We start from the raw sequence: 16887 nt of genomic DNA on the forward strand, positions 1-16887 counted from the left end.
TAATCGTTTCTTAAGAAAGTTATGACGACTTAAAGATGGGGCCAGTAAAGTAGTTTTCTTTAACTCTGGTGAACAGGAAGACACAAAGTATTGAAATTTAGTAGATAACCATAAAATTGGATCGAACATTTTTACACGAAAAGATCGTATTGTAAAAAACAACCTATTTTACAATAAAAATGTATTTTTTTTAAAATTCGCTTAAACTTAGTGTTTTTCAAAAAAATAGGTTTTAAAAAATCATGTCCCTAATTTTATATTACAAAATATCAGAGATAATTTAAATTTCATATCTAGTCAGCTGTGAAGTTTGTTGAAGAAAAGAACGTATGTATGTCGATAAAAGTAATTAAAGCAACATAACCTCACTCGGCTCCTTTATAAAAAATTCATTAGAACGGCATTTTGCACTATATGATTAAGCTCTGACCTACTTTTTATCTTCTATTTCTCTTGTGTAAAATCCTACAGCTAGCTAGATATGAAATTTAAATGATCTCATAGTAGTTCTATCAAAAAATAAGCACGTGTATCCCCCAAAACTTCTCGTTACTGATTATTAAAACATTTTTTTTTTTTAATATTCCAGGTCCAATTTTATGGTTACTTATCAAAATTCAATACTTTACAGCTTTCCATTCACCAATTAGGGTAAAAAAATTACTTTACTGGCCCATATCGTCATAACTTTCTTAAGAAATGATTTAACAATAAAAAGTTTTAACAATTTTATCTTTTAATAATGTGTAGAATACGTCCCTGAAGTAGAAGCTCGTCCTTTTGAATCACCCTATATATTACCAAATAAAACGATGGTGATAGGTTTGGTGGATGTCAAGTTAATAAGTGAGGTTATAATTAATATATAGTAGTTGATTTTTCTTTTTGTTTTCAATATTTTATAAATAACCAAACCTAAATAAATTAATCAAAATATGAAAATTTCAAGAAAATAAACAAATGGAATAAATCCATACTCTTATAATACGTAAATTTTAAAAATTATGGCATCTGCATTTCCACAACAAGTTTTTGCTATTGACGCCAGATACAATGCCCTTCGAGCCATAGGTAACCCAAATTTCAGTAAGTAATTTTTACAGCATTCTTAATTAACCTACGTCTTACATTATCTAGTCACGTTTTTTAGGGACTCTCTATATAAGACGTCGCAGCCAGCTCTTACGGGAAACTCTAAGGTCAAATGAACAATGGCGACAATATTTAAAACTAAGGTCCATGCTTTTGCAGCAGCATTATGGTAGTCACCAGAAATTAGACTCAGGGTCCATGTCCAATTTGTCACAGAATGTTAGTGGGTTATTACAAGAAACTGCAAACAATTAAAATTACTATTTCAGGTAAATATTTTGTCAGATTTACCAAATCCTGCTCTGCTAATAGGCAAAGATGCAGTTGTTCCTACGAGACAGGCTGAGGCTTCTAGAGCTATTGTGGGAGATAATAGTATAGCTGAAAATTATGCTTTCAGTGGTGTACACCACATATTTGATCAAGTAACTATTTATTTACTTAATAATTTTTAACTCTAAATAATGATTATATTAGGGATGTGCCAATTTTGATTTAAAAGTTAAATTATTAGTTATTAGGCACATATGTTTTATCTCCGATTTTATGTTAAGGTTTTATTTGACTCATCTGTTCATGGACTGGCTGGCAAGGTGATCTGTCATTTTGACCAACCAAACTAATGTGTGCAGTAAAATCTTACATTACGTACTTATTATATAGGCCCTTATTATATAAATAACTTTTATAGCATTCCTCTGCTGTAACAATGGTTAAGTTTGCAAACAATGATAAATCCCTGTTGTGCTGCAGTTCTTTAGATGGCAATTTGTCCGTATGTGATGTATCTTGTAATCCACCATCAGTTTTGGCAATATTAAAAGGTCATTCTATGGCAGTACCAGGTAACAACATTCATTCGTTTTTTGCTAAAATTTAAATTTAGTTCACCCAACTCATTTTAAATTCCAGCCTTTGAGTGGTCTGCCAACAACGATTTTATTGCCAGCGTCAGTTTGGATGCCACAATAAAACTGTGGAAGGCCAATGACTTTACATGCCTGAGAACATTGAAAGAGCCCAACAATTGTCAAATTTTATGCTGTATATTCCGTCCCAGCAATAACAATTTGATTCTGATAGGAAATAATAGGGGAGAATTGCGAGTTGTTAATGTCTCAACAGGGCTCTTCTTAAAGTATTATTGTCGCATTGGAGGATGCATTTTAAGTTTGACTTCAGATACAAATGGCAATATTGTGTGGGCTGGTAAATATTTTGCAGTTTTAATTTCACTATCAATTGCATGTAACTCACAGGTAATGACCATGGAGAAATTGTGGCAGTTTTATGTGAAATCAATGGTGCTCTATATAAAGCAAAAAGAACAACCATTGATCCTAACAGCTATATAACCAGCCTTAGCTATAGAACTTGGATTAGTAGAGAGGCGCGAGATCCTACATTGCTAATCAACTCGACCAACAACTCTCTTTACTTATTCAGTGTAATTGATGAAGAGGGGGGATTGCAGATGAAAAGGAAGTTTGTCAATCGACATATAAAACACGGCCTCAAGTCCACGTTTTGTCCTATAATGTCTTTCAGGCAAGGCGCATGTGTTGGTATGTACATTTTTTTTAGTTGCAGAATTGAAACTTCAAACAAAAAGCCACTTGGATACTTTTTGTAGTTACCGGAAGTGAAGATGGCTGCGTTTACTTTATAAACGTTGAGAAAACCACCAGCAAAGCTGTAGTGAACACACTGCAGGGACATTGTACTACAGTGTTAAGTGTAAGTTTTAACTGTGATGAATCCTTGTTGGCCACAAGTGATCTTGAAGGACTTGTTATTATTTGGAAGCGAGCGGGTAAAAATAAATCTTAAAGTAACATTAATTTCTTGTTTATTATCAGTGATGCTAGTCGCAAATTTCATGTGATATTCATGTATTACTTATACATAGTTATAGTTTTTACCAATAATGAAATTAAATCTTTCATTTTATTTTAATTTGCAAATCTCTGAACAGTGTATAACAATTTTTATTTTAACTTGTACTTGACGAATCATTTCCTATTGTGAACTACCTAGAAGGTTTTCCCTTGGCACTGTAAAATTTTTCAATGAAATACGTACTGAGAGAATCAAATTCCTCTTACGAAGTGAGTTCTTCCAACTTTTTGGACAGCCTTTCATTTTCTCGACAAACCATCTCATGGTCCCTTTGTAATAGCTCCTTCGAATTGAACAGTTCATCATTCTTTGCCTGTAGATCTCCGTTTTCCTTCACGTACAGGCGCACCAGCTCCATCAACTCGTTCTCGTCCACTTTCGCGAGATTATCCAAATCTACTTGAGGTAGCGTTTTAGGTTTATCTATAAATAAAAGGTTTGTGATTTGTAAAATAAGAGTGCGAGAACGTGGTTCTTACTGGAATGTTTGTCGGGCGATGGTGTGGAAGAGGAGTAAATGTGTAGGGCCGTTTTTAGGTGTTTGTTTTCAGTTTCTAGCGTTTCAATTTCTTTCTTTAGCGTCAGGATTAAGGCCTCGCGAGGGTCCTAAAAGTTACTAATGTTAGTTTTTTCCAGTTTCGATGCATTAATGTCGTGCTTGTTTTTCATACCTTAGGCAAACACGAACTGCATTGGCGTGTCGCTTTGCCTTTGATATAGATAATTACGACCATTTTAGTTTGAAATGACCGCGACCTTGGTTATATCATTCAATATCAAGTATAATATCGGTCTAGCAAAAGATTTATATACAGGGTGTTAATGAAGTAAAGGAACACATTTTAAGGACTCATTTTACATGACATACATAATTGAAAAAAAATTTAGTATAAGCATGGGTTCGCAAAAGCCTTCTAAGGGAGCTACGACCTTCAAAGGTGATACCCAAGAAATATTGAATTTGAAATTGATTTTTTAAACTTTGTTATCGTTTCATACCTTCTATCAAAAAAATAAGTTTTGTTTTGCTAAACAATTTCATTACCTAATTTCTGCTTCTCACTTTGTAATGTTTCCTTTAAAGTAGCATACCTCTTAAACAGTTCATCCTACGACAAATTATCAAGAGTACCTTTTATATGTAATTTTAAACAAAGAAATCATATTCCAATGTCAAATTGTCATAAAAGTTAAAGAATAATAAATTAAGTTAAAAAATAATAAAAGTTAAGGAATATGCTAAGTACATGTAGCTCCCCGCATGATTCCGCACGCCATTCCACATTTCCTGGGGGCGACCCTCGAAAGGCCGTAGTTCCCTTAGAAGGCTTTTACGGATCCCTGTTTATATCAACTTTTCTTCATATTTTTAATCTAAAATCAATCCTTAAAATATGTCCCCCTATATCATTTACTTCCTGTATATTGCGTACGTAATGTAATAATTGAAAGGTACAGAAGACTGAAGTCAATTTAATATAATAGATAATAGATAAATTTTAATGTTCGCTTGTATATGTAGAGCCAATATCACGGAAGAAATGGTCACCACCGTCATCAATCCAATAACGCCAATGGTGTCTATTTCTTTCAGTCCCCACATTGCAGAAATATGTAAAAGTAACACAGAATTTCGAAGTGGTGACCTGTTCTTAATGATAGTACTCAACAGGGACACTTACCATTAATACCACTGGTTTCGTAACAATCCTCTTAGCCCTAGAGGCATACCGAAGTGTATTAAGCGTTTCGTGAACGTTAAATTTTGCCGGAGAAACACAAGCAATCTGAAAAAAGTGCTTAAGACTGGACCTATTTAAAACAGTTTTATATTACCATCAGTGTAACTCCGTTACCAGCTAGGGAATCTGCTAGCAATTTGGTCAGTTTCGAATCCCTGTAGGGCACGTGTTGCCTCTTCTTTTTGGGATCGCTCAAGGAGGATATGCAATAGCCTAACACCATGAGGCTTTTATTGATGTTATTGGCTTCTTCAAGCATTTTCCCCTCGCTGTGCGTCTTTTTGGTCATCTCACTGCCCGCCAAATCAACAAAGTTGACTTTTCCCGTTCTAGAGATAAACACCCCGTTCTCTGCAGGATGTTCTGAGGTGATGAGAACCGTCAAGATTGTATGACTTCGACTTGAAAATGTATGTGATTTAGATTCAAAATTTGTTGTATCTTAAGTGATAGCTAACCTTGAGTGATCGTTCATGTTGTGCTTTCCAATGGATCTGTTCTTTAAGCCTTCTTCGAGAACCGCTACCAAGTCGTCGAACTCTTCGCAATCTACTGTGAACAAATTTTCTACGAAAAACCCAGAGGCCTTTTTACTCCATCGCACCGCTAACGGTTTCTTAATAGAGCCTGCATTTAGTAAATCTATAACCTAGAAAAAAGTTCAACATCCCCTAAGAGCTACTTGGACAAATGAGATGATTGCCTTGTAGCAACGAGGTGCTCAAGGCGGCGGATATTTTCGATCGAAGCCAATAATAATTAACTCCGAGTTGGATACCTTTTCATTGTAAATTTCTAAATAGCTGGCCTTAAGAACGAAGTGGGTGTTGGATTGTTGTTGGATTTGCTGAAACAGGTACATGAACGAACGAAAGATCAGCCCATGGTTCTCGCTGTAGGGCACTCCCTTTGAGTCAATCTGTAACGTAGAGCAATCAAGATGTCTGACTTATTGAGCTAAAAGGAAATCTACCAGCCCAGGAGGCCCAGTTAGAGTGTGCGTCTTTCCACTACCTGTTTGTCCGTAGCAGAAGCAGGTGCACCGAAAGCCTTCCAGGGCCATGGAAATGAGCTTCTTCATGCCTATAATAGAGAATTGCGCCAATTTGATCAAATTTCAGATGGAGTTTTCTTACCAGAAAACTGGAGGACGTCCTCCTGTGTAGCTGCAGGCTCGAAGACCACATTGTATGAGAAAAGTTTCGGCTTTTGGCTGTCGTTAGGCCCGTTGGGCGGAGCGTGAACCTAAAAGCCCGTTTAGAAGAACGAAAAGGGAAATTAGGACGTGACCTTACCATAATCTGGCCATTTCCTGGGAATTCGACCACTTCAGAATGCCCATTGTCGATTTCCTTCTTATTCAGCGGTCTTACTCTTTTGAGATGCAAAAGAAATGCTAAATAGAAATTGTCGAGGCAGAACCAGATTTAAAGAGGTTTGGAACTGTTGGCTCCATAAGGAAATTTTCTAAATTCCTTGGTGAAGGGATAATTAAAATGTTTATTAAATACCCACCAAAAATTGATTGGTATTTTTAGTATGGTATGTGGCATTGTTTAATAGTGAAATAGAACATAATTTCATGCTTAATTTTATTTTTACTTACCGTACAACGACGTTGATGTTATCTTCGCTTTTATTGTAGCTGGTCGTAATTTTCCTAAAGCTGTTGTCCTCATTAAGTCGCTCAATACTGCCAGCCCTGGAAAACGGGTGAGAAGGGGTTGATTTGATTGAACCAAATTAATAATTGACGGGATAATGGATACGTACGTGTGAATGAAATTTTTGGAATGATTTATTTTCGATGCAGTGTCGTAAGTTCAACGACGCCATGATATTTAAAAAATAATAATTCAATTCAAATGCTTAGTTAAGCAGTATGAGCAACGTCCCCAGAAGCGCCGCTCCTTCAATTTTCTCTTAAACTGCATGTGAAGTGCTTTACAGTCAAAGTGTCTCTTAATTCCCGAGATGTCTCATTGTCAGATAGCTGCTGTTGCTCCTTAACTAGACATTAAGGAGCAGTTAAAACTCATAGAACATTATAATAATTTGGCCCGAAGATGTATGTGTTCATAGCAATGGATTGAGTGCAGAGGAGCAAAGCTCATAAAAAATTTATCCGCAGAGGCTCATGGATAAAAGGGGGCAATTTGACTTATTGAAGGTTTGTGGAGAGGTTACGAACATATTTTATTTACGTCGAATTGACTATTTAAATTTGCCAAGTGAATTGATTATTTGGTATTTTACTACGTAGGTGATTCTATTTATTTTATTAGACTGTTTTACAGACAACTGCTCGACATCTAAACGTAAGAGTTCTGTAGGGAATTTGCTTAAGATGCCGGTAGAGCTTTGCCCGTATTTTACAAAGTTGAGTATCTATGAAAGTCAAGCTTCTAGACATTATAACAGATCTGAAAAGACTAATATTTCAGATAGCTGGTTATAAAAAGCAATGACGAAGGTATTCAACAAGTTACAGAGCGAAAGACAGCAATTCGACATTAAATTTTTTTCAATTAGAAGAAAAACTTCATGAAGTTAATTCATATAGATTCAGAAACGACTTTGCTCTGAAGAAGGAGGTTTCAGGGTTCGTTTTAAATTGGTAAGCGCTTCAAATTCTGCTTTTTGAAGATAGAAAAACTCCTCATTCTTTTTAATCGCCCGGTAGTTAGTTCAAAAATGGAGTTGAGTCAAAATGAAAAAATATCCTAAAAATAATCATGGGTGAAACAAGAGAGCGATAAAATTTCAATTTTTGTAATGGATTTTTTTTACTAGTAGACGGGTATTTTTCTGCTGATTTCTAAAATACAAATAGGGTTTCGTGACCTTATCTCTAATCGTTTTCACTACTCATAATAGTATAAAATTAAGGTGATTTATTTATCGTACGCACTCTCTTTATGGAGCATAAATATTCCCTTTGGGAAAAACTATTAGAGATAATAACATGAAACCCTGTCCATGTTTTTGAAGTCATTATAAAGACGTCCATTTAATAAAACAATAATATACAAGATATTCCATTACAAAAATCGAAAATTGATATTGCATTTCTTTTACCTAGCATCAAATCATCTTTTTAACAATACGTTTAAATTCTACAGGTATCGATGGAGCAAATGGTCATATTTAGTTTTTGAAACAAATGCGGGGTGACTAAAAAACGGGGCGTTTAGTTCTACTTGAAATACAGTGTAATTAAGCAAGATAATTAATTAAAGTGTAATTAAGTGCATCTAAATCAACCCACATTTGCTAGTTACCACTTACTCACTGCTTCTGCCACTCTTATACACATTACTTTTAACGCTTTTATCCTGGCTGATGTCGCTAGAAGCTGTTGAAGGAACGCTGCTTATGTTGCTCGAATTTTGTCTCGATCTGACCGGCGACCCATCAAGGTCATCCCTCGTATTCTCTTTTGCTTCTCCCGACGTATCGTTTTTCTTTTTTTCCCCCTTATCAGGATTATCTTGTTCGTTGTTATTCAAGCCCTCCGAAACTTTCTCTTTCTCCGAATTCGTCCTCTTTGCCATTTTATTGAATAATGAAAACATGGTTTTATCCCTGCTATTTCTCTGATGATTGACGATAAAAGTGCGCCAAATTCGAAACACAGGAGAATGCGTGCATAACCGTCCTGTACGCGATAGGCCGAATGACTAACTCGAGACACAATGTCTTGGCCACGGGCGGGGGTTAGCGATGATATCATTTCTGTTGTCAGGGCTGCTGCCAATCGGAACTGACTTATACATAGAAACACTTTTCAACACCCTTTCCAATGCTTTTTTTAATGAAAACATCATTTATCATCAACATCGCCAGCGAGCAAATAATAGTCTTGAAGGGGTAATAAGTCGAGATTATGGTAAATAATTAAATAATTTATTCATAATTTTGATGAGTTTCACGAATTCGATTTCCTTCTTTTTAGTATGGAGAATGGACTTTTTTATCGATTGCAGCAATGTGAATTGGAACACCTGAGTTTCAAGTGCACACACGTCATAAACCCATGAACTGAGTAAAGTTTTCTGTCTTTGTTTTTGTTTCTATTTCTGACTATACTTCTCGGTAGTTCTTTTTAAAACAATTTATTCCTTTTGACCATTTATTCTCTTTCAATGCATATTTAATTACGTCCAACATTTTATACGTTTTTGGACACTTGAAACTGCTCTCACTTATTGATCGAAACGCACCAAACAAACTAATAAACATTCATATTAAATAGTTTTTTTCTAGATATGACCGTTTTTCCTCTATCCTCCGCCCACACATTGTTGAGCCACTCTTATACTCGACTCTGTTCACGACTCCACGCTCATACTTTTCGCAAACTAACTGAAAATTGCCTTTAAATATAATTATTCCGTTATAGGAAGCTAATTTGTCAAGGACTTTCTTGTCTCTTGGTCTACTTTTAAGACTTCACTAATTTACATATAATTAATTTCGTCTTTCAAGGCCTATTCCTGAGGAAGACACGGAGAAAGAAATATGTACTGGAGAAAAAATCTTTCAGTGAAAAATGGTGATTTTCATATGTGCCCAGTTTTGATGTTATATATCAAAAATGATTATGTATCATAGAAACCTTAAAAAACGAATGATTCGATGCGTTATTAATGACGTATTGTCCTTTCGAAGATAATACAAGATAAACGAAATCTTATCGGGTCTCTGCCATTACCAACCATCTATCGTTACTCAGTAAGGCGTGTGCATTGTCGCTTATGGTTAGTGTTGGTGCCTTCACTTTCTATATGCCAATAACGTCCCATTTCTGATAGGTGGGTAAGTTCGATATTTCCATCAAGAGGTTCGCTGATATGCTGAAATTTGGCAGTCCGCTCTTATGTACTAAGTATGTGAAATATATGTCTGCATTCTTAACAAAATGATCTTAACCTGTGAAGAAATATGAGGTTCAAAGAAATTTCAACCTGCGATTATCAACGTAACCGGCCTTATTTTGGCGTCAGCACTGCATATCTCGCTATTGTAATCATAATATGAATCGTATATTAATCAACAGCAATTCATACCTAACAGTGACTTTACTTATTCGCGATCGTGTGTTTGTTTCCGAAAAGTCAATCTGGGATTTACTATTTTTTCTACGGAATTCTGCTAGTGTTGTAAGTTATCGAAAAGTAATGCTACATGCCTCCTTCTAGGATGTATTTTGTTCCTCATTCTTGAGGAAATCAGCAAATCTAAGTGATATCATGGACACGTATACCTACTTTCGAGCTAAGTGATTCTAATCATTTCGTAGAAGATATACTTCTCAAAATATTTTAGGACTAAATTGTATTCAGCCATGACATTATAAGTGGGGTATGTGATAATTGAATTAGTTAATCCTGTATTTTTATTACTGATCAATTAATGTAATATCGCGGATTATTGCCAATAAACTTGGATTTATCAGTTATGAGTTTATGTTATCGCAAAGAACGAATTCCACAAAAAAACACCTTTTTAAGGTCGCATGTCTGCCAAGTATTTTGTTATTAATCTAATAAAGATTTTTTTTCTTGCATGGTTGGGTAATTGAAATATTGTCTCCAATTTCTAGAGCACTTCAAGCTGGCATAATATCTGGATAACTGTTTGTCGTTATGGTGTAATAAAAGCGCAATCTTATCTACAGAGTAATAATTAAATTATCGACGTGTAATTGATTGCATTTACAAATAGAAATTTTGCCACCAACATAATATGTATTTGATTAAAGGCAGTTTGTTCATTACCATATAGTCGTCTTGCTTCCTAGGAATTTGCCTACGATCAGATAGCGCAAAAATGATCAACAAGTTTAGAGCATATTTTAAGTCAGGTAGATGAGCTTTCGACACGATATGATGCAATATAAGTAATTTACGTTATTAATTGAGAGATAATTATTACGTTATAGCTAATTAAGCGAAATTCGCCTGCATAAACTGCTTGGTGGTGCTTCGTCCAAGCGAATGTTTTATTTTTAATTATTTCCATTTACGCGTACTTACATCGATGAAATAATGAAGGAGGAGCTACGCAGTCTTCTTCATTATTTCATTCCAATCCAAGTCAATGTAAACCAAATACATTTTGTGTTTTACAGTACCGACAATGGAGTCTCATCTGGAGCACCGACACAGAGTGGGGGTTGCCGACGCTGTCCTCCTTGAAGATTACACCAGTGAAAAGGCATTCGTGAATAATTTGCAAAAACGCTTCAACGAGGATGAAATTTACGTGAGCTAAAACCAAATTATGATCTACAGGATATTTGGTATAGGAAATTTAAATTATAGACGTACATTGGGCCAGTCTTAATCAGCGTGAATCCCTACAAGCAGCTTAATATTTACACCTCAGCAGATGTTAAAGCTTATGAGAGGAAGAATTTCTTTGAGGTTCCACCGCACGTGTAAGTCGTCTGTTTGATTATTAAATGCCTCTCGTCAACAGATGTTAATTTCATACTTTTACCTACTGAAATTAAGAATTTGGGACATAAAATGTGACTCTGTTTCGTCATTGGTGTGTCACCCTATTCGTTTAGGTTACAGTATGTGGTCTTGATTGCAGGTTTGCCATCACAGACACGGCTTATCGGTCTCTCATTGAGGAGAATAGAGAGCAGTGTATATTAATATCAGGTAAGTTTATCTGTCATTTATGCAAAGGAGAGATGAGTAGAAAAGTGTATCTCCTCCTGAATTCATCAACGATGAATAAAGAAAAGTTGATATTGAATGTAGGTAATACATACAGGCCATTTAGCTAAAAAAAATATTCATTTAGGCGAGTCCGGTTCAGGAAAAACAGAGGCATCCAAGAAAGTCCTTCAGTATATCTCGGAGGTAACGGAGCGAAAAGGCGAAATCGAGAGAGTAAAAAACAAACTATTAGATTCGAATCCAATTCTTGAGGCTTTCGGTAATGCCAAAACTAATAGAAACATCAACTCCAGTCGGTTTGGGAAGTTTATGGACGTGCAGTTTAATTTCGAAGTAAGCGATTTGTTTACAGCGTATCCGTCGCTGGAGCTCAAATCTTTGGGATCTCAGTAACCATGAAAGATACGAAGTCGGTTAAATTGGAGCAAAGTTAAGCAATTTGGAATTAAAAAATGTACCGTTTCTAAACGTGAACAATTCTAATTACTTTCGAAGGTATTTGAAAAAGACTGAAATTTTGCAACAAAGGTTAAATTTTTTCCTCAACTTAATTGCTGAGGATTGTTGAGCTCCAGAAATGGACACCTTGCATAATCTATGTCGAAACACAATAGTGATATATTTTTATATACAGGGAAATCCCGTCGGAGGCATCATTCTGAACTATCTTCTTGAAAAGTCAAGAGTCATAAGGCAGGCACCTGGAGAAAGGAACTTTCATATTTTCTATCAGATATTAAACGGCGCTGATGAGGATACCATATCCAAGCTTTCATTGAGTAGAAATAGTAGCGCTTACACCTATTTATCCAACGCGGTAGTATTTGAACATTTTTTAAAGACTCAATTATCAGTACTTTAGTGCTTTCTCTTGCAGAAGTCGTCCGATGCAACCATAAACGACAAGGCAGACTTCGCCGAAGTTAAAAAAGCTCTCACCACCTTGGAATTTTCGCAGGAGGAGCAGAACGAGATATTAGATGTGGTTGCTGGCATTTTGCATTTGGGAAACGTAGAGTTCTCAGAAGCCAATGGCAGAGCCGTCATTCTTAAGCCTGAGTTAATTGACACTATCGCTAAGGTCAGATTTAGTCATTTCATTGGTTGTCAGAAAAATCAATTCTCTTTATAATCCTGGTCAGTCTAAATTAACACCAGCTATTATCGTCGTAGCTCTTCAACTGTGACAATGAGAAGCTCAAATTGTCTCTCAGTCAAAGAACTATTGAGACAATCAGAGATGTAGTGGAGACTCCGTTGGACAAGGATTTGGCAATGTATGCCCGGGATGCCTTGGCCAAGGCAATTTACGACAGACTCTTTACGTGGTTGGTGAAGAAGGTTAACCTGTCATTGGTGCCTCGTGATAGCAGACGAAATTCCGTTTTAGGGATTTTGGACATCTACGGGTTTGAGATTTTCGAAAAGAACAGGTATTAAATACACGTGTCATTAAGGTCAGTGAATGTGAGCGTGGTACTGATTTCAGCTTTGAGCAGTTGTGCATAAATTTTTGTAACGAAAAGCTGCAACAGTTGTTCATCGAGTTGACGCTAAGATCTGAACAAGAGGAGTATGAGAAGGAGGGGATCCAATGGGAGCACGTGGTCTATTTCGACAACAAAATCATCTGCGATTTGATCGAGGAAAAACACAAAGGTGAGTGACTCATTTCTCTACACAAGGGCAATTTCCTTGACGTATCACAGAAGTAACACAAAAGTTTTTACTTCCCGGTACAAATGCACACTGTACGCGAACTTAATCATTTTCATTTTCACGTAGTCATAAAGCTCATTAAACGCCATTGTAGGTGCTTTTATGGCAGCAAGCTGTACCTTGAACTACATTCCATTATGCATATTTTTAGGTTTAATAGCGTTCATGGACGAAGAATGCCTGCGACCGGGGGAGCCCAGCGACAAAACATTATTGGCCAAGTTCGACAAAGAATTGGGGTATCACGAGCACTATATTAGTCATGAGAAAGCCGACATCAAACTTCAAAAAATCATGGGACGCGACGTAAGTTTCATGATGTTTTTATCAGTTTATTTGGTAAGATAACTCAAAATAATTGATACTAATTTAACCGACTTCGTTTCTTTTATGGTTACCAAGATCCTTATGGTTCAGCTTCAAAAAGAGACACCCTGTATAATATGTAGTGAAGACGTTATTTTTACAGGCGTCTGCTAACTCTGAAGTTAATGAATGTTAACTTTTCAATGTGAAATGTTGCTAAATGTATCTGAGATGTTTTCTATTAAGTGGGTAAAATTACATTTCCGATATAACAGTGTTCATTTTCATCAGGAATTCCGTCTAGTCCACTATGCAGGGTCTGTGACCTACAACATCGCCACTTTCATCGACAAAAACAACGATTTGCTTTATAGAGATTTAAGGGAGGCGATGTCTTCCTCATCGAACACCATCATCCGGGCGATTTTCCCGGAGTCGGAGCAAAAGAGCAAGAAGCGACCTGACACCGCTATCACTCAGTTCAAAAATTCGGTCAACAATTTGATGACCATTCTACGAGACAAAGAACCCTCGTATATTAGATGCATCAAGCCCAATGACTTTCAAAGACCTGGTATAAACAAAATTACTTCAAAAACCAGATTTAGGTAAAGTGATTACTATTATATTTTAGCCATATTTGAAAGTGACATAGTGAAACACCAAGTCACTTACTTGGGATTAATGGAGAATCTGAGAGTTAGAAGGGCAGGATTCGCGTACCGGCGCACTTACGAACTCTTCCTTCAACGGTACAAATGCCTAAGCAAAGACACGTGGCCAAATTTTCCCGGTAGTGCCAAAGATGGCGTACAGCACTTAGTATGCGCGCTCGCTTATGAGGCTGGAGAGTACCAAATGGGAAAGTACGCAAGTACCTTCCTAGAGATATTTTGATATTGTAAATAGAGTTGTCCTTTCTTCAGGACCAAAATCTTCATCAGACACCCTCAGACGCTATTTCGAACCGAGGACGCATTCCAACTGAAGAAACACGAAATTGCGGCCATCATTCAGGCCCATTGGAAAGGCTTGGTACAAAGGAGATGGTATTTAAAGACCAGAGAGTCGGTGATTATCATTCAGAAGTACATTAGACGGTATTTGGCTAGAACTAACGCCAAAAGAAGGAGGGAGGCCGCGAACACTATAAGATCGTAAGTTATTAAGTATTATACCCTTCGTTGGAGCATTAGTCCTTTGGCTTATTGAAATTGCTCATGTTGAATTCTTTGACAGCTTCATTCGCGGTTACATTACTCGAAACGACCCCCTTAACGAGGATAATAGACGATTTATTTTAACCACTAAAATTAATTGGCTGCGGAGGTTGGCCAAGAATTTGCCGCAAAACATTTTGTGCCGGACGTGGCCATCAGCTCCCAAAGTTTGCGAAGAAGCATCAAAGCTATTAGAAGTTATGTATGCCGCTCACATGTCCAGGAGATACAGGTATAAGATAAATTTCTCTTATTTGCTCATATTGATGGTTGTGTTTAGATTGGCCCTGACACCCGAAAGAAAGCGCCAGCTAGAATTGAAGGTGTTAGCCGAGCAACTATTTAAAGGTAAAATGGTATAAATTTAGTCATTGTATTATAAAAATCGCTATTCAGGGAAGAAGAAGAGTTACCTTCAGAGTGTGCCGGAATTCTTTACGTCAAACCGTGTTTCTGATCAAGCGGCAGAATCAAAGAAGACGTACACCAGTCAACTTAATGGGGATAAAGAAATTGTAAGCAGCTCATTATTATGAGCATTCTGTTTAATTATATTATTTGCTTTACTTTCAGTACTCTACTTCGGTCATGAAGTACGACCGCCATGGCTACAAACCCAGGGAAAGGATTATTATCATCACGCAAAGCAATTTGCATGTTTTGGACGGCAAAGGAGCCTCGGCGAAACTGAAGCATATCTTTCCTCTTCATCGGTTGAAGTTCGTCGTCACCCACGAGCAGGACAAACTACTGCTTGTCAGGATCCCCGACGATTTAATAAAGAAAGAAAAGGTTTGATTAGGGTGCTGATGTAGATTGTATCCGTTTCTGGAGCTCAACCATGGTGATTTTGGTAACCTCAATCTTTTAAGATTATCGAAATCCATTATCTTTATGACATTGATTAAATGAGACAAAGTTGCATGATTTAGAGTCAAACGGCATATTGTTCAATATCAAATTGCGTAATTTTGTCCCAATTTAACCGACATTATGTCTTTTATGGTTACCAATATTTTTATGGGTAAGCTACCGAAACGGACACTCTGTATATAAAAATATGGAATCTAACCTCATGACTTAATTTTAGGGCGATTTAATATTAGAAGTGCCTCATTTAATCGAAGCCATTACAATGTTAGTGGATGTTACAAAGGACCCGTCATTGCTGACTATAATTGATACGTCAACGTAAGAACTTATTGTATGATTGTTGTTGTTATAACTAGTTCTATTTGACAAATGCCTTTAATTATTGTAATTTTCGTCTAGTCAGAAGTTATTTTTTAGGATTGAACATCATATGAATGGTAAGAATGGCACAATAGAAATCCAAGTAGGAACGCCTGAAAGGATTCACAAAGATAAAAGTGGACATCTTCTTATAGTAAGACGTTTTCTAGAGGAAAAGTTCTCGCTGTTATTAACAATATTGTTTTAGGTTTCTGCTCCCTAAAGCTTGATAGAACTTTGGGCAAACCTATTTTGATTATATTTGGCTACTTTAATTTAAAATACATTAAAAAAAAGTAGAAAGAAGATAGAAGTGGATGTATGGTAATTTGGACAAAAATATAATGAAAGTCTTTGTTTACATCTTAGTTTCCATGGCGGAAACAGGTTTACGATCAACGGGCGATACATTTTTAGAGGCCGTCGTTCTTGGCAACGGGCCGCAAAAAACAACGCTTGTTAATTAACTAAATACCTAGGAATAGTATTAACCTACTTGTATGTGTAAGGTTCAAAAAATAACATTTGTGTATAAAGGTCGTATGTACCGTGGAATGAAAGAAGGATTACACCCTTGACCGATTAAATTCAGTCGCGGACGTAATTTTTTCTTTTCAACCCTTTATACGCAAATAACTATCATGAAGAAGTTATTTCTTCAGAGAACACTGTTTTAACATATGTTGTTCAGGATGGTCACTCTTACAATGCAGACTATCGAGATGTGAAGAACAATAAGAGGTGTATACTATTTAAGGAATCGTGATAAAACAATTTGTAAGATATATCCATAATGAGTATTTCAAAAACGCACATTTTTCTTAAATTGACGATCCAATATTTTAAATATCTAATAGCACGAATTATAAAAATGACCACACTGTATAGATCATACAAATATACAATTATATACAAAATTATACAAAAACAAAAACAAAAAATATACAAATTAAATATATATGTATATAGATCTACAATACT

General features: G+C 36.1%; 3 protein-coding genes across 4 annotated transcripts; 2 read left to right on the top strand and 1 right to left on the bottom strand.

The window, feature by feature from the left end:
- Positions 1 to 845: 845 nt before the first annotated feature.
- LOC136416586 (WD repeat-containing protein 13-like) lies at positions 846 to 2933 on the top strand. Of its 2 annotated transcripts, none has more exons than XM_066401841.1 (7): positions 846 to 1086; positions 1151 to 1311; positions 1362 to 1517; positions 1784 to 1937; positions 2005 to 2301; positions 2352 to 2661; positions 2726 to 2933. In XM_066401841.1, the coding sequence occupies exons 1-7, from the start codon at positions 1005 to 1007 to the stop codon at positions 2736 to 2738; spliced, it is 1173 nt and encodes a 390-aa protein (XP_066257938.1). In that variant the 5' UTR covers positions 846 to 1004; the 3' UTR covers positions 2739 to 2933. The 2 variants fall into 2 exon arrangements, with proteins under 2 accessions (XP_066257938.1, XP_066257937.1); XM_066401840.1 differs by having other exon boundaries at positions 847 to 1086; positions 2352 to 2657.
- A 99-nt stretch (positions 2934 to 3032) lies between these two features.
- Klp54D (Kinesin-like protein at 54D) lies at positions 3033 to 8833 on the bottom strand. Its single transcript, XM_066401838.1, has 12 exons — positions 8022 to 8833; positions 6340 to 6435; positions 6029 to 6107; positions 5870 to 5978; positions 5707 to 5816; positions 5512 to 5652; positions 5192 to 5382; positions 4828 to 5134; positions 4674 to 4778; positions 3471 to 3597; positions 3198 to 3414; positions 3033 to 3146 (listed from the first exon to the last, which is right to left on the bottom strand). The coding sequence occupies exons 1-12, from the start codon at positions 8306 to 8308 to the stop codon at positions 3122 to 3124; spliced, it is 1794 nt and encodes a 597-aa protein (XP_066257935.1). The 5' UTR covers positions 8309 to 8833; the 3' UTR covers positions 3033 to 3121.
- A 611-nt stretch (positions 8834 to 9444) lies between these two features.
- Myo61F (Myosin 61F) lies at positions 9445 to 16840 on the top strand. The gene is made up of 20 exons (XM_066401514.1): positions 9445 to 9547; positions 10867 to 11000; positions 11060 to 11175; positions 11337 to 11407; positions 11553 to 11761; positions 12063 to 12245; positions 12291 to 12509; positions 12602 to 12861; positions 12918 to 13087; positions 13299 to 13453; positions 13745 to 14027; positions 14088 to 14319; positions 14380 to 14610; positions 14693 to 14905; positions 14954 to 15021; positions 15070 to 15188; positions 15247 to 15465; positions 15764 to 15864; positions 15964 to 16060; positions 16115 to 16840. Exons 2-20 carry the CDS (start codon positions 10875 to 10877, stop codon positions 16127 to 16129), a joined length of 3087 nt encoding a protein of 1028 aa, XP_066257611.1. The 5' UTR covers positions 9445 to 9547; positions 10867 to 10874; the 3' UTR covers positions 16130 to 16840.
- The last annotated feature ends 47 nt before the right edge of the window (positions 16841 to 16887 follow it).

Source organism: Euwallacea similis, chromosome 23 (genome assembly GCF_039881205.1).
Source record: "Euwallacea similis isolate ESF13 chromosome 23, ESF131.1, whole genome shotgun sequence".
Classification (NCBI taxonomy): domain Eukaryota; kingdom Metazoa; phylum Arthropoda; class Insecta; order Coleoptera; family Curculionidae; genus Euwallacea; species Euwallacea similis.

Bases quoted from the DNA above. Each gene is read 5' to 3' on its own strand.
- LOC136416586 (XM_066401840.1), top strand. From the start codon at position 1,005: ATGGCATCTGCATTTCCACAACAAGTTTTTGCTATTGACGCCAGATAC. The intron at 1,312-1,361 runs GTTAGTGGGTTA...TTACTATTTCAG, and splicing joins TGTCCAATTTGTCACAGAAT to GTAAATATTTTGTCAGATTT. The intron at 2,302-2,351 runs GTAAATATTTTG...TGTAACTCACAG, and splicing joins TGGCAATATTGTGTGGGCTG to GTAATGACCATGGAGAAATT.
- Klp54D (XM_066401838.1), bottom strand. From the start codon at position 8,308: ATGTTTTCATTATTCAATAAAATGGCAAAGAGGACGAATTCGGAGAAA. The intron at 5,653-5,706 runs GTAGATTTCCTT...TCTACGTTACAG, and splicing joins TAACTGGGCCTCCTGGGCTG to ATTGACTCAAAGGGAGTGCC. The intron at 5,135-5,191 runs GTTAGCTATCAC...TACATTTTCAAG, and splicing joins AACATGAACGATCACTCAAG to TCGAAGTCATACAATCTTGA.
- Myo61F (XM_066401514.1), top strand. From the start codon at position 10,875: ATGGAGTCTCATCTGGAGCACCGACACAGAGTGGGGGTTGCCGACGCT. The intron at 13,454-13,744 runs GTAAGTTTCATG...CATTTTCATCAG, and splicing joins AAAAAATCATGGGACGCGAC to GAATTCCGTCTAGTCCACTA. The intron at 14,906-14,953 runs GTATAAGATAAA...GGTTGTGTTTAG, and splicing joins CACATGTCCAGGAGATACAG to ATTGGCCCTGACACCCGAAA.